Genomic DNA, 16,914 nt, shown 5'->3' on the forward strand with positions numbered 1-16,914 from the left:
CTCTATTCTTTAACTTAGTTGATTCCCACAGTAATCCTTATACCGAGGATACCATTACTATCCTCGCTTTACAGTTTGGAACAGAAGTGAAGAAAGTCTAAGTGAGTTTCCCAGTGACTCAGCAAGGAACTGGCTGATTCAGATATGTTCCTAAGAAGCTTTAGCCACCATGCTACACTGCCTGGCTTTCAGACACATGTTCTACAGTCTGTTCTGCAGATGTAAGCTATCAGCATCTAGGAAATCAAACTTTTACCAATTCTCAAGCATTGAATATAAAAATAAAATGAAGTACATCTCAGAATTCAGAAATTAATTAACATCTTTGGAAGAGTGTATGTGTGTGTGTGTGTGTGTGTGCGTGCGTGTGTGTGTATGTGTGTTGAGTTGAGGGTTGGGGGCAGAAGAAAGCATTGTAGAAAAGAAGAAAAGTAGAGGAATATTGCCTCAGAAGTTGTTCCTCCCACTCTTAGAAGTTCAGAGTTTATTTACCACTTCTTAATTTCACTTTCTACTCTAAACAAACGGGTACCCTTTTTACTTTGATAATTCCATGACTAATATCAAGACCAAAAGTGGTATGCAGTGATTCTCTGACCAACCAGAAATGGCCTCACTGTGAGGTCTCAAGGTAGAGGAAACCATCCCCCTCTAGATGCCTCCACTGCATTCTGAGGCTCTTCTCCCTGTGATTTACAAAACCAGCTCCAGATCCAGCAGTCCCATCTGTGAAAGGCTGCCTGTATTGACAAGGAAAGTGCATAGCAAATGTTTTTCTCCTTAGAGAGATAATATACCCGGTCAGTTTTTCCTTCGGTCTGAACACTGGTGTGACTGCGGACTTCATGATCTTCTTCCAGGTCAGAAACATCCTCAAGTTCTTCAGGAGTCTATAAAAAGAAAGCAAAACTGCTGGTAGAAATGTAAAATGGTAAACAGTCTGGCAGTTTCTCAAAAAGGAAGCATAGAGTTACAAATATGACCTAGAAAGTCCATGCCTTAGGTATGTAACCAAGAGATATGACATATTTGCATACACAAAAACTTTTAAACAGGTGTTCATAGTAGCACCAATCATAATAGCCAAAAAACATATCTAGTGATGAATGGGTAAACAAATGTGGTAAATGCAAACAATGGAATATTACTTGGTGTAAAAAGCATTGAACTTCTAATACATGCTTCAGTATGGGTAAACCTTGAAAATACTATGCTAGATGAAAAAGGTCAATCACAAAATACCATATGATTCTATTTACTTGAAATTCTAGAATAGTCAAATTTATAGAGATAGGCATTGATTAGTGGTTCCTAAAGGAGGAAGTGGGGGAGGGGTTGGGAACAGTGACTGCTAATGGATATATGTGATTTTTTTTTAGGGATAATAACAATGTTCTGCAATTAGTGGTAATGGTCACATGATCTTATAAATATACTAAAAATATTAAATTTTATGCTTTAAAATGGTGAATTTTGTGGTATATGAATTATATCCAAATAAGTTTTAAAAGAAAAAGAAAGAAAAATAATCAGAAGGATGCTTTTCTTTGAGTAGCTAATTGGCTAACCACTAGGTGTGCACCACAAACCTAGGTGTTGACAGATGATACATAAGTGAATGGAATAATTACCATTAAAACTAAATGACATCAAAACACCAAAAATTGAGAAACTAAATGTTCTAAGACCTTAAGTAATAAGTAATTTAACCTTAATCATAGTGTTTATTCTAAATAGTTACCCTACTTCCATTCCTTTTTTTCAGTTTTTCTGCTTAAACATCTCTTGTTCAGGGAGGTGCCTTGAACATCTACCCTAAACCAGATCAAGTTCCTCCAACAAGCATTTCCTGATGTCTTCTACCTTCACTGTCTTAAGACTTATCATACTTTATCATTTATATTTTAAGGGAAAAACCCAGGAAAATGCCTGTGCTGATTTCTATAGTTATTACTTTTGTGTTCTGTTTTGAATTGTCCATATTTCATGTTTCCGTAAAGCTTTCCCAGAGTTCCCCTAAGTGGGCTGTGGGAATGTCATGTGTCTATTAGATCTTGATATGGGTCCTGCTAGCCACTATGTTTTAAAATTAGAATCTCTGTAAGATCACACTGTTGGAACACACAAATTGGAGTTTTAAATCAGTAATGTGATCTAATTAGAAATGATGGTTTCATTTCCTATAGTATTGAGTCATCAGACTGTCTCGAAAAATTATTGAATAAAAACTTATTTTTTTAAAAAAAGAACTATTTATTATAACATTGTTTGATAAATTAGGAAGCCAATTGTTGAGCTGTCTATTCTTTGAGGTAAGGCTAGTGCTGCTCTGCTGACAATCACTTCCCCACAATCAAGTACATATATGTTTTTGAATGAATGAAGCAAAATGATCACTGATGGCCCAAAATATACTTGGATGGAAGCAAAACAAAACATACTGATAGCAGCAAGATACACTTGTCCTCACTGTACCTAAACTGCACTCCCACCTTCTGTATTTCAAACTAAAATGTTTTATTTGCTTTTCATTGTTTTTCTCAGTTCAAGGTTTCACTCGCTTAGTTTCACTGGGGCAATAATTTAAACATCAGTTATTATTACAAGCAGAGATACTTAACAAAAATTAATATTTTAGTTTATGGAGTTTCAGTTTAAAATAATGATTCCAGAGTTCCTTCTGTGGCACAGCAGGACTGGTGGCATCTCTGCAGTGCCAAGACTCAGATTCCATCCCTGGCTGGGCACAGTGTGTTAAAGGATGAGGCACTGATGTAGCAGATGAGGTGTAGGTCGCAACTGTGGCTTTGAATAGGAAATTCATATGCCCAAGGGAGGCCAAAAAAAATATATATATGATCATTCCTTTGCTATAAAGCTCTGGTGAGAAATCCAAAATGAAAACATTTCAGTTTCATGAAAAACAACAAAAAACAAAGTGGAAGGTCTCTTGGGTATACCTGGTTGTTAAAGAATGGAAAGGGGAGGACCTGCCTCTTCAGAACACCACTAGTTTCCCTTAAACTCCAGGCTGCACACAAACAAGCCCTTTGTTTATTTTCATGGCTGTGAAGATCCTTCTTTCACTTGGGGCTGCTCCAGACATGGATACTTGCAATGATTAGCTCACACTGTGGAGCACAACTACCAATGTCCTAACCACTAACAGCCTCAGATTCCTTCCCATCGTGAGTCTTTAACATGCATTTTCTTTGTTCTTTGACACTTACACTGAGCATCATCCATCACTTTTGCATGGATTTCAACAGACTCTAATTGGATACTAATATCCTCTCTCTCACCAAAGCCTCCAATGTGCTGAGTGATTGTTACCTATGAGTTCATCTCTATGTGCAGTCCTTCTTTGCTGCAACTATGTGCAATTATGATCACAGGATCATTCACTCTCTCTTAGGTATTAATAGCATGAGTTCACCATTAGGGAGATTCTACACAATTACATATTTCTTTATTAGCCATGTTTGTGTATTCTTCTGAAAGGATCTTTACATTTTCCCTTCTTGCTATACCGCCAACCCCTGTAACATCTGAGTAAGTTCAGTTGATCAAATTCCTTTTCCTGGGTCTTGTTGTTTTGCAACTGAAGACTGTCTGGTGCCCCTGCTGTGATCTTTTCTTTGTAAATATCTGTTGTTTATGTCTTGGGGTATACTTTATCATGTGGTGACATATAACTTCATCAATTCCAATAGTTTATTCAACTCAAATAAACTGACTTAACAGAAACCAAGAGCAACTGCTGCTGTCACAAGTCACAAGTACCATTTTGTTGGTGATACTGCAGGAATAGATAAGCCTGCCATTCACGTCCACATACTTCTGTGCATTTCTTTATCTTTAACATGGGGCTAGTAGATTTTTTTGCAAAGCCACCACAACTGACCTCTTCTTTTCATCAACAAAATCAGTAGGGGGTGTCCCAAAGATTTGCTGGCAGCATTTTGTATTCTGTAAGTCATGCAATTGGATGGTATTGTAAAATTAAAAGTTAAATACACAATGTTATAGTTTAAATTAAGAAAGGAAGATTAAGAAACAAGAAATTGGAGTACTCTGATCATTTTTAAGGTGTACATTAACTCCTTCTTGATGAAGACAATAATAGAAAGAACAAGTATTTAATAGGAAGGAGGGAGAGTTGCTACCCTATATCGAACACTCATAAAAATAGCCGGCTTTACTCATCTAGTAACATAGTTGCTTTACAATGCTGTGTATCAATTTCTGCTGTACAACAAAGTGTATATACACACACATACATATATATACATATACACACATACACACACATATACATTCCTGTTCTTATATTATCTTCCATCATGGTCTATCCTAAGAGGATGTAGTTCCCTGTGCTATCTGATAGGACTTCATTGCTTATCCATGAGACCAACTATCTTAGATCAATGTCCTATAGCAGAAAGACACTATATTGTTGAGTAATACCAACCTGAATTTGAATTCTGACCCTCCAATTAGCAATTATGGAACTTTGGACAATTTGTGTGCCAATTTAAACTTTAGTTTCCCCAGGAAAAAAATTTATATAACAACCTAACCCTGAAATTTGTTGTGATACTCAGCTTTACTTAGATGCTTTGAGAAAGATATAAGCCCATAGACACAGCTGGGGTTCAGCAAAAGTTGTTTCTTTCTGTCTAGTGTTTGTCCTCTTCCTCCACCACTTATCTTTCATCCCATTACAAAACTGCATTTTTTATAAAACTTTTATAGCAATTGAATACCTCCAGTTTACTCCAAATCTGCTACCCCACCACTTATCTTTCATCCCATTACAAAACTGCATTTTTTATAAAACTTTTATAGCAATTGAATACCTCCAGTTTACTCCAAATCTGCTACTCTGGGTTGACTTGATCCCTACTAGCTTCCTCTAGTTACAGTCACCTGATTGTGAGTACATAATGTCATTGTGCTGATAGGGTATAATATAATTCCCTATACACCTTCTTTCTTCTCAATTCCAAGTAAAGATCTCTCTCTCTCTGACTCTCTTTCTCTTTCTCTCTCTCTCTTTGGTAGTTTTAGGGCCACACTCACAGCATATGGATGCTCCCAGGCTAGGGGTCAAATTGGAGCCATAGCCGCCGGCCTTTGCCACAGGCACAGAACTGCCAGATCCAAGCTGCATCTGCGACCTATGCTGCAGCGTGTGACAATGCCAGATACTTAATCCACTGAGTGAGGCCAGCGAATGAGCCCTCATCTTCATGGATAGTAATCAGGTTCTTAACCCACTGAGCCACAATGGGAACTCTGTAAAGATATCTTTTGACCTGATTTTAATCATGTATAAGAGTAAGAATATCTCTTAAGCTGCCTCTAATGAAGATATATTCTAATATAGATTCTGAGGGAAAATGGAATTAATTATCCTTCTCTAAGTTGGACTGCCTCTAAATCAGACCAATAGGAAGCTGCCCCCCCCAGTGGAAAAAGTGATAATAAACTTGTTAGTACTCATTTATTTATCAATATCAGAATTCAAGATGACCATTTCATCTTTTCCTATTTTAATTCTTGCTTATTGTGAAGTATTCCTTAGGCAACTATAGTGATTTGAAGTAAGCTTAATTTCCTCACCTTTAAATGCCAAAAATATTACCTAATTCTTGTGAAGCTAAAATAAGATAATGGACTGGAATATTATTTAGTGATTATAAAATACTGAATGTTAAATACTGTTTATTATAAATTATTATTACAGTACTTTAAGATCTCTATTTATGTAAAAGAGCACAGAAACCAGTATAGAACTTGAAAATATTTAAGCTGATATTTGTATAAAAACAGAGCCTGCAATATACAGTAGTGGTACATTAAACTTCAGGGTCACAATGAATTGGTGTTTTGATATCTATATTATATTAAATATATATTTATTTACTAAAGTGTAAATATGTGCATTTATATTACTCCCCCTCACCCTGAGGATCTCAATGCTTTAACAGACTTTTTGTCATTAATTCTTTCAGCATCCTTTGTGAGATAGGCAGGCAGTATTATTAAACCTTAAAATTCACTTGCACAGAAGGTTTAATAATGAAGTATATGAAAGTAAGTGTGAGTCATCAAACAGCAAAAATAAGGAAGGGGAGAGAAAGGTAGAGAGAGAATGCACATGTACTTAGGAGGGAAAGAGAGAGAAATTTAAAAAAGGAATGGAGGAAGGAAGGTAAGGAAAGAGGGTGACAAAAAGGAAGGAAAAGAGAGAAAAAAGAAAAGAAAAAGGATAAAAGACAGTCTAGGAAATAGGAGTTATGCTTGTCATTTTCTCCTTAGACTTTAGGTTGAATTCTAAATAGTATGTGTAATTTAATCATAAATCACACTTCTCTGATTATCTGTTAATGTCTTAACTATAATCAAATAACTGCCATATAGTAGTGGTCTGACACTCAGAGAAGGATGCTATGAATAGTCTTCTGAAACAGAGAGCTGCAATGACATGTCAGTGGGATTATCCTAGCTGAGCTAATAACATAGGATGATTTTGGAATGTCAGGGTGGAGAGTCCAGAATCAAAACATGTTTTAAAAAGAGGAATAAAAGAATGGATATGTGTATTATGTATAACTGCATGCTTTGTTGTACAGAAGAAATTATCACATTGTAAATCAACTATACTTCAATAAAACTTTAACAATGAAAAATAAAACAAAGAGGAATAGATATGTCAATAATACAAATAAAATAATAGGAAAATAAAAAATGCTCTTGGTTGAATCCACATCCATGTGCACATGTACTTTTTCTACTCCTCAAATATGCTCACTCATCAGTTCATTCCAGAGAAAGCTCTTTGGCTCCTAGTATCTACTCTTTCCCTGCCTGGCATGCTCCTCCTTCAGCTTTTATAGAGCTAGATCCTTCTCACCATAGGGTTCGGATGTCCTATAAGCAACTGTATCCAGTCTTTCTAGCCAGACCATCTAAAGTTAACACTTTCCAGTATCAAAAGATACATAGAGAAAAGTGACAACAACCTAAAACCTATGGGACACAGCGAAGTCAGTAGTGAGAGAGAAATTGATAGCAATACAATCTTATCTCAGGAAACAAGAAAAATCTCAAATAAGCAACCTAACCTTTACCTAAAGCATCTAGAGAAGGAAGAACAGGAAAAGCCCCCAATCGTAGAAGAAATCTTAAAGATCAGAACAGGAAAAAATGAAATAGAGATAAAGAAAACAATAGAGAGATCAATGAAACCAAAAGTTTGTTCTTTGAAAATATCAACAAAATTGACAAAACTTTAGCCAGAATCATCATGAAAAATAGGGAATGTTTCAAATCAAAAGACTTGGAAATGAAAAAGAAGTTACAAGTGACACCACAGAAATATCAAGTATTATAAGAGACTACTATAAACAACCATATGTCAGTAAAATGGACAAAGTAGAAGAAATGGACAGATTCTTACAAAGGAGCAAGCTTTCAAAACTGAACCATGAAGAAAGAAAAAATATGAATAGACCAATCACAAGTACTAAAATCGAAAATGTGATTTAAAAACTTCAAAAAAACAGGAGTTTCTGTTGTGATGCAGTGGAAATGAATCCGACTAGGAACGATGAGGTTGAGGGTTTGATCCCTGGCCTTACTCAGTGGGTTAAGCATATGGTGTTGCAGTGAGCTGTGGTGTAGGTCACAGATGTGGCTCAGATCTGGTGTTGCTGTGGCTCTGGTGTAGGCCGGCAGCAGCAGCTCTGATTAGACCCCTAGCCTGGGAACTTCCATATGCTGAGAGTGAGGCCCTAAAAATACAAAAGGCAAAAATAAAATAAAATAAAATAAAATAAAAACTTCCAAAAAACAAAAGCCCAGGACCTGATGTTTACACTGGCGAATTTTACAGAGAAGAGTTAACGCCTATTCTTCTGAATTCTTTCAGAAACTTGCAGAGGAAGGAACACTCTCAAGCTCATTCTTGAGGCCACCATAATCCTGATACCAAAACCAGACAAAGATACCACAAATAAAAGGAAAGAAAATTACAGGCCCATATCACAAATGAACATAGATGCAAAAATCCTGAACAAAATATTAACAGATCAAACCCAAGTATATAATAAAAGGATCATTCACATGATCAAGTGGGATTTATCCTAGGGATGCAGGGATTCCTCAACACCTAAAAATCAATTGGCGTGAGACACTGCATCAACAAACAAGAATAAAAGCCATATGAACATTTCAATAGATGCAGAAAAAGCTCTTGACAAAATTCAACATTTATTTCTGATAAAAATAAAACTCTCCATACAGTGGGAATAGAGTGAACCTACCTCAACATAATAAAAGCCATTTATGACAAACCCACAGCTAACATCATTCTCAATGGTGAAAAACTGAAAGCATTCCCATTAAGATCAGGAACAACACAAGGATCTCCACTTTCACCACTGTTATTCCACACAGTTTTGGAAGTCCTAGCCATGGAAATCAGAAAAGAAAAATAGAAAAGGTATCAAAATTGGAAAAGAAGAAGTAAAACTATCACTGTTTGTAGATGATAAGATACTATACCTAGGAAATCCTAAAGACACTGCCAGAAAACTGTTACAGCTCATCAACAAATTTGTGAAATTTGCAGGATACAAAATTAATACACAGAAATCGATTGTATTTCTATATATTAACAATGAAAGGTCATAAAGAGAAATGAGGGAAACCATCCCATTTACCATAATATTAAAAAGAATAAAATACCTAGGAATTAACCTGCCTAAAGAGACAAAAAACCTGTACTCTGAAAATTTTAAGACACTGTGGGAAGAAATCAAAGATGACACAATCAAATGGAAAGCAACCATGATCTTGGATTGGAAGAGCCAATACTGTCAAAATGACTATACCACCCAAGGCAAGCCACAGATTTGATGCAATCCCTATCAAATCACCAATTACATTCTTCACAAAACTAGAACAAAATATTTTAAAATTTGCATGGAAACACAAAAGACCCTGAAAATCAAAGAAATGCTGAAAAATAAAAATAGAAATAAAGGAATTAGGCTTCCTGACTTTAGACTATATTACAAAGCTACAGTAATCAAAATAATATGATACTAGCACAAAAACAGAAATATAGATCAAAGGAACAAGATATAAAGCCCAGAAATAAACCCAAGCACCTATAGTCAACTAATCTATTACAAAGGAGGCAAGAATTACAGTGGAGGAATGACAGGCTCTTCAATAAGTGGTGCTGGGAAAGCTAGCCAGCTACATGTAAAAGAATGAAATTACAACATTCTCTAACACTACATACAAAAATAAACTCAAAATGAATTAAAGGCCTAAATGTGAGGTTAGATACTATAAAACTCTGAGAGGAAAACAGGCAGAACACTTTAACATAAATCACAGCAATATCTTGTTTGATCTACCTCTTAGAATGATGACGATAAAAACAAAAATAAACCAATGAGACCTAAGTAAACTCTAAAGCTCTTGCACAGCAAAGGAAACCATTAAAAAAAGACAACCCAGAGAAAAGGAGAAAATTGTTGCAAACTATGCAACCAACAAGGGCTCAATCTCCAAAATATACAAACAACAAAAAAATAAACAACCCAACTAAAAAATGGGCAGAAGACCTAAAGACACATTTCTCCAAAGAAGACATATGGATGGCCAGTAGGCACATGGAAAGATGCTCATAAAAAGGCAAATCAAAATTGCAATGATATATCAACCTACACTAGTCAGAATGGCCATCATTAATAAATCTACAAATATCAAATGGTGGAAAGGAGGTAGAGAAAAGGGAACACTCTTACACTGTTGGTGGGATATAAATGGTTACAACCACTTTGGCAAACAGTATGGAGGTTCCTCAGAAAACTAAATATAGAACTACCATATGATCCAGCAATCCCACTCCTGAGCATACATCTGGAGAAAATTTTCATTCACAAAGATACATGCACCCCTATGTTCATTATAGCACTATTCACAACAGCCAAGACATGGAAACAATCTAAATGTCCATAGACAGAAGAATGGATTAAGATGTGATACATATATACCATGGAATACTACTCAGTTATAAAGAAGAATGAAACAATGCCATTTACAGCAATACGCATGCTATGAGAATGTCTCATGAAATGAAGTCAGAAAGAGAAAAGACAAATGTAACATGATATCACTTATATGTGGAATCTAAAATGTGGCACAAATGATCCTATCTACAAAAATAAACAGATCAGGGACTTGGAGAGCAGAATTGTAGTTGCAAGGGGGGAGGAGAGGAGGAAGTGGGATGGGTGGAGAGTTTGGAATTGGTAGATGCAAACTATTACTTTTAGAATGGATAAGCAATGAGGTCCTACTGTACAGCACAGCACTATCCAGTCTCTTGAGGTAGAACATGGAGGAAAATAGTGTAAGAAAAATAGTGTATGTGTATTTATGATTGGGTCTCTTTTCTGTACAGCAGAATTTGGCACAACATTGTAAATCAAATACACTTTAATAAAAAAAATAATAAAATTCAGAGTTCCCATTGTGGCTCAGAGGTAATGAATCCAACTAGTATCTGTGAGGATGCAGGTTCAATCCCTGGCCTCATTCATTGAGTTAAGGATCTGGTATTGCCATGAGTTGTAGTATAGATAGGCTTGTATCTGGCATTGCTGTGGATGTGGTATAGCTGGCATCTGCATCTCCAATTCGACCCCTAGCCTAGGACCTTCCATATGGCACAGGTGTGGCCCTAAAAAGCAAAAAATAAATAAAATAAACCATCTCCTCTACTTCATTTGTTATATACCCTTTATGCTTTTTCTTTAGCCCATTTGTTATGATTGTAACCTGAAAATATATTTTCTTCCTTTTTCTTTTTTTTTTTTTTTTTTTTTTTTTGGAGAGGAGAAATGTTTTGGTCTTGCCATATTAGAACATAACATCTATAACAATAGGGATGCTGTCTGTCTTGTTTACCATTCTGAGCACCCAAAAGAGTATATACTAGGTGTTCAGTAAAAATATTCTAACTGAATAAGGGAATACATGACTTAACAACAAGTAAGCTTTGGTATTTTTTTTTTTTTTGTCTTTTTGCCTTTTTCTAGGGCCGCTCCCACAGCATATGGAGATTCCCAGGCTAGGGGTCTAATCAGAGCTGTAGCCACCGGCCTACACCAGAGCCACAGTAACGAGGGATCCAAGTCGTGTCTGTAACCTACACCACAGCTCACAGCAACGCTGGATCCTTAACCCACTGAGCAAGCCCAGGGATCGAACACGCAACCTCATGGTTCCTAGTCAGTTTCATTAACCACTGCGCCACAACGGGAACTCTAAGCTTTGGTATTAATGTCAGAGAAAATCTTGGGAATATCCCATTAGGCGTGTAATACAGATATAACTAAGACTTGAAAGAAATGTCATTATCTAAATTCAGACCACAGTTTCAAGTCCCACCAGGACCCTGTGCCACAAACTCGTCATGGAAGCAGTAGGTACTAAACCTAAAGGAGCTACACAGCCTAGGACCATGGGCATTTCACTGGCAATCACTGTGGGAAAATGACAAGAGATTGTTGGGTCTCTCTGATGCCCTGATATAAGTCTAAGTCTCTAGAAAAGAGTTTCTCAACCTTGGCGCTATTGAGATCTTTCTCTGACTAATTCTGGTTTTAAGAGTCTGTCTTGTATTTTGTGGGATGTTTAGTACCAACCCTAGTTTCTACTCATGCAATAGGAAGCTCTCAAGTTGTGACAGTCAAAAAAAAAAAATGTGTATATATATATATATAAATATATATATACACACACACACTCACATATATGTATAAAAATACATATACAACATATACATGTATAAAATACATGTATGTGTGTGTGTGTGTGTGTGTGTGTGTGTATCCAGACATCTCCAAATGTCCCCTGGTGGAAAGGGCAGGAAATCATCCCTGTTTGAGAACTGCATCTCCAGAACATTGGTTCACCTGGCCCATCAAAGATGGTAGGGGTAAGTGACCTTATGCAAGGGGTAAGGGGGAGGCTCAATAACTATGTTTAAATTTCCCAAGAGCAAAGTTAAAAACTTAGTTGACTTAAGGACTATAAAAATAAAAAGGATTTTTTTTTCTGGTACATCTGAATTTGTGAACTGAAATCCATATCCCATATAATACTATTACGGTTTTAAGACAGAAGAGGACACTCCTTATTCACTTTAGTATTAACCAAACAACTGAAGAAACCATATTAAATTATAAAATAAAAATAAAATTATAAACTTTGTTACAGCCTTAACAGCAGCACTTAACTGTTGCTTTAAGTCTGGAGTACTTCGACTTTTATTCATAATGATGAAATTATGACCTAAAAATATACAGTGATAGTCCAAGTTTGCTTGATCAGCAATTAAGAGTTTACGGGTAAAAAGTCATCTCAACTAACATATTTGAGTAGCTATTTTTATGTATATAAAAATGGGCTTATTATGTTAGATTCTGGGGATTGTGAGACAAATAAAACCTAATTTTTGCCCTTAGGAGAGATACAGGGTAAAGATATTAGACAGAAATAAAAAACAAACCAACAAACAAACAAACAAAAAAGACAAAAAACGAAAAAAATGAAACAAAAAACCTCCCTAGAGTTGTATGGTTTGAGGCAACACGGAGAAATTTCCCAAGAATTGTCTGGCAGGAATTGGGAATGAGTGTCAAGTACTCCCAGTTAATCTGGGAAGATATTCCTTGTGTTGTCAGACAGCTGCTGGGCTTTTGCTACGGTGATAGATTGATAAATGTGAAGTTAGGTTACTTGGGTTTTCATTCTAACTTTGCCATCAGTTGTATGTTGTTAGGCAAAACTCATACTTTTCCTATGCTTCAGTTTATTCATCTTTAAAATAGGGATGGGAAGTAAATAAAACCTGATCATTTCTGTGATTCCTTTAAGATTTTAGCAGTTCATGCTTAAACTGAAAGCATAGCAGTAACATTAATCTGGATGAAACACTTCCTCAGAACTAGGAGAACTCTGTAGTAGGAGAGATTTGGCAAATCTGTTGAGTTCAGTTGATGGAAATATAATTCACTCCAATTCATTTTATTGGTTAGAAACATGGTTAATCTGATGAATATATTTTTCTTCTCATTCTCACAAGGAACAATAAAGCATCTAGAATTAATCTCAGATTTTAACCTGAGTACCTAACACAGTGCCTAGCAAAAAGTAGGGACATAATAAATATGATTTTTTAATTTTTTTCTTAATTTCTTTTCTCTTTTTTTTTTTTCTTTCTTTCTTTTTTTTTTTTTTTTTTTTTTTTTTTGGCTGCATCCATGGCTTATGGAAGTTCCCAGGCTACTGGTTGAATCAGAGCTGCAGCAGCTTACCTATACCACAGCCATAGCAATGCCAAATCCAAACTGTGTCTGTAACCAACACCACAGCTCACGGCAACACCAGATCCTTAACCCACTGAGCAAGCCCAGGGATAGAACCCACATCCTTGTGGATACTAGTTGGATTTTTACCACTGAGCTACAATGGGAACTCTGATAAATAGGATTTTTAATACAAGAATTCATGGAAGAAAATTAGTAGATAAAAAAATAATGAAAGGGGAGTTCCCGTCGTGGTGCAGTGGTTAATGAATCCGACTAGGAACCATGAGGTTGCAGGTTCAATCCCTGCCCTTGCTCAGTGGGTTAACAATCCAGCATTGCTGTGAGCTGTGGTGTAGGTCGCAGACGCAGCTCGGATCCTGCGTTGCTGTGGCTCTGGCATAGGCTGGCAGCTACAGCTCCGATTAGACCCCTAGCCTGGGAACCTCTATATGCTGGCAGGAGCGGCCCAAGAAATGGCAAAAAGACAAAATAATAATAATAATAATAATAATAATAAATAATAATAATAATAATAATGAAGGGTACAAATGAAAAGGTATTTCTCTAATTTTCATAATAGATCATTGGTGGATTTTCCTCTTATAATCTTTCAAAATAAACAACTCAAAACTTCTTGGTACCATTATCATCCCACTATGTTTCATAACCCATCTATTTTTTTCTTTTTCAGCATGCTAAGAAAATAGCAACATATGAATTATTCCATATGATGAAACTATGCATCCTGAGTATTATACCTCTTAGAGACTATAACAATTTAAATACAGTTTGAGAAAGCTAAGTCACAGAATATAAAAGTACGCTCTAAAGTAAGAAAAATTACTACATCTACTATATGCAAGAGCATATGATTAAACATATAGTCAAATAGGACAACTTGGGCACAAAAATTTGAGCACTTAGCATTTTATGTCAGAGGAAACACAACTCTGAGCCTTAGTGTTCATCTATCACCAATGAATTAAATCTATTTGTTCACTCCTCAGAAACCTACCCAGGCTAGTAGCCATCAAACAGCCAATCTTTGATACCTTACAATTGAGTTTGGATTATAATGATTTTCAAAGCAGGTGATCATTATAATCACTTAAATTTATATAAAGACTTCTAAGGACTCAAGCAATAATAGAATGCCATAGGGTAAATCATATTTTAACCTCAATCCCTCATTTGTATCAGGAAGATTGTGGGCAGTCATTCCTCTGCTTCTAAGATCCTAATGAGGCAAATAACTGTAGAGAAGCATCCAGAAAATCAGCAAGATCGTCATAAATGAAAGTGGCATCATCAATATCATTGTACTTATTCAATCACCAAATGCATTGCTGATCTAGCTCTGATTTCCAGGTCTGCATGTCTAATTTATGAAAACTGTCATAAGAAGTATTTCAGATTGAGGTTAAAAATATTAGATACTAATGAAGTCATGAAGAATAGGTTTGGATGAAAGCATATTTTTGGAAATTCGAATATTAGAAATATCCACACTCAACAATCCTTGGATTCCCTTTGAGAACAGAAAGGTAAGATAATCATTTTAATTAATTTATTTTTAATAAAGTATAGTGGATTTACAATGTTGTACCAATTTCTGCTGTACACAAAAGAAGACACACATTTTTCTCCTCATATTATTTTCCATTGTGTTCTCTCCCAAGAGATCAGATATACTTCCCTGTGCTATATACAGTAGGACCTTCATCAAGGTATTAATACAATTCATTAATAACACTCTTCTGGGTTATTCTACATTCCTTTTCTTATTCAATCTTAATAAACATGAAGAGGTAAATGTTTTCATTTCAATACAACGGGGAAGGAAACTGAGCTCTAGAGTTAACAGAACCTATTCAATATCCCACAGTTAATAAAGGGCTGCTTCAAAGTAGAATCAAATGCTCATTTGATGAACCTTGTTAGTCACAAATATGTGGGAGCTGAGTAGGTAAAACTTACAAGTCAAAAAATGACCTGCAAACAGCATGAATATACTGCTCAGAGAGCACGGTAGGCCCATTTAGGGGCTTCCATTTAGCACACTATGTCGGTCCTTAATCTCTTCCTTCCCCCACCAGATATAATTTCTGGACCTCAGTAACCATGGTGTCTGGAGCAAATAGATGATTCAACCCTTCTTCATTGCTTCGCTGCCACCTATCTTGAACCACATAATGTCTTTGAAAACCCAACTAAAAGAAATCCTGCTTGTTTCTCAGGCTGGCACCCTAGAGATCTAAGTTGAGATACCAGGCTTGAGATCAATTCAATTTTAGCCCAGAGCATGAACAAACGCATATCAATGGATCAGCAAAGAAAAAAAAAAAAAATGCTAGTCATGTTTTTTGAATTCTTTATGAATTAGGTTATACCAATTGGCAAAACTACTAAATGTGTTTTTGACAGTGCTGAGTTTATATCCTATTTCCAAATTATAAACAGAAAACCTAAGGTAAGTAACTTGCCCAAATTTCTATAGTAAGGGAGGGATGGTGGTAGAAAAACAGTAAAAAAGACTGAATATGTGGATTCTAGGTCAAAAGCTTCCTCTAACAGCTTGTGACCTCAAGCAAGTACTTCACTTGTTGAGAACTCAGCTTCTTCAGAAGGAAAGGAAAGGACAGAACTCAATGACTTATAAAATTTCATTAAGTTTTACAATTTGCTCTGTAAGTCTATGGTAGGTTTGGTTACAATGTACCTGGAGAGAGAATGAACTTTTTTTTTTTTTTTTAAAGAAAATTTTGAATTTGCATGAGACTTTTCTTTTAAAATGCTGAACACAATTTTAGGTCACAAATCTCTTTTGAATTACTAACCTCTGAGGAAGTTAGAAACTACCTTCTAAACTTGTTTTGTCTGAGAATACATAGGAAAATATTAGGGTTCTTCATAAGCAGTAATTGAGGACACCATTGAGAATAGTGGCAGTGCAATTACTCTCATTGTTCTATAGATGCAAGGTGTGCTGTGGTTGGAAACAATGCAATCATAAAACTAGGAGCAGTAGTAGAGGTGGAGGTGATCATGATGGTGCCAGCAGTGGTATTAACAGCAATAGAAATAGCAGCTGCAATGGTGGCAGTGGTGGCAGCAGACAGCTAATAACACAACCTGACCTTTAACTCCTAGGTATAAACACTATTACCATGAATATCAGACAAATTTTCCTCCATAAGTGAGGAAAATATCACCTTTTTTCTCAAACTCTATGCCAGACAACCTCTACAGACCTGATTGTGTTTTCTAATTCTAGGAATAGACAGTGAAAGAGAGGTTATCTACTTAAAAAATTTTTTTTCAAAAAAACTATTCTAAAGATGTTAAAATAAGAGTTTCAGAGAATACCTAATAGCAAAGAAAAAGCACTCAATAGTCTTAACTGAGTGTATGCATTCATATATATTCTACTTATATAAAACATAATGCATATATATATGAGAAAAAAGTGTTGTAGAGTGTTATATGTGATTTTTCTTTATAAATGATTTGTTTC

General features: G+C 35.7%; 1 protein-coding gene across 9 annotated transcripts in view; it reads right to left on the reverse strand.

Annotated features, from left to right (window-relative positions):
- CTNNA3 (catenin alpha 3) overlaps window positions 1-16,914 on the reverse strand; it is a 1,779,313-nt gene that overhangs the window by 203,531 nt on the left and 1,558,868 nt on the right. For all 9 annotated transcript variants that reach the window (XM_021074380.1, XM_021074384.1, XM_021074383.1 and 6 more), the window contains one exon: window positions 798-890. In XM_021074380.1, the coding sequence (XP_020930039.1) occupies window positions 798-890 (93 nt within the window). The remainder of the gene's footprint in view (window positions 1-797; window positions 891-16,914) is intronic.

Source organism: Sus scrofa, chromosome 14 (assembly GCF_000003025.6).
Source record: "Sus scrofa isolate TJ Tabasco breed Duroc chromosome 14, Sscrofa11.1, whole genome shotgun sequence".
In the NCBI taxonomy this organism is placed as follows: Eukaryota; Metazoa; Chordata; class Mammalia; order Artiodactyla; family Suidae; genus Sus; species Sus scrofa.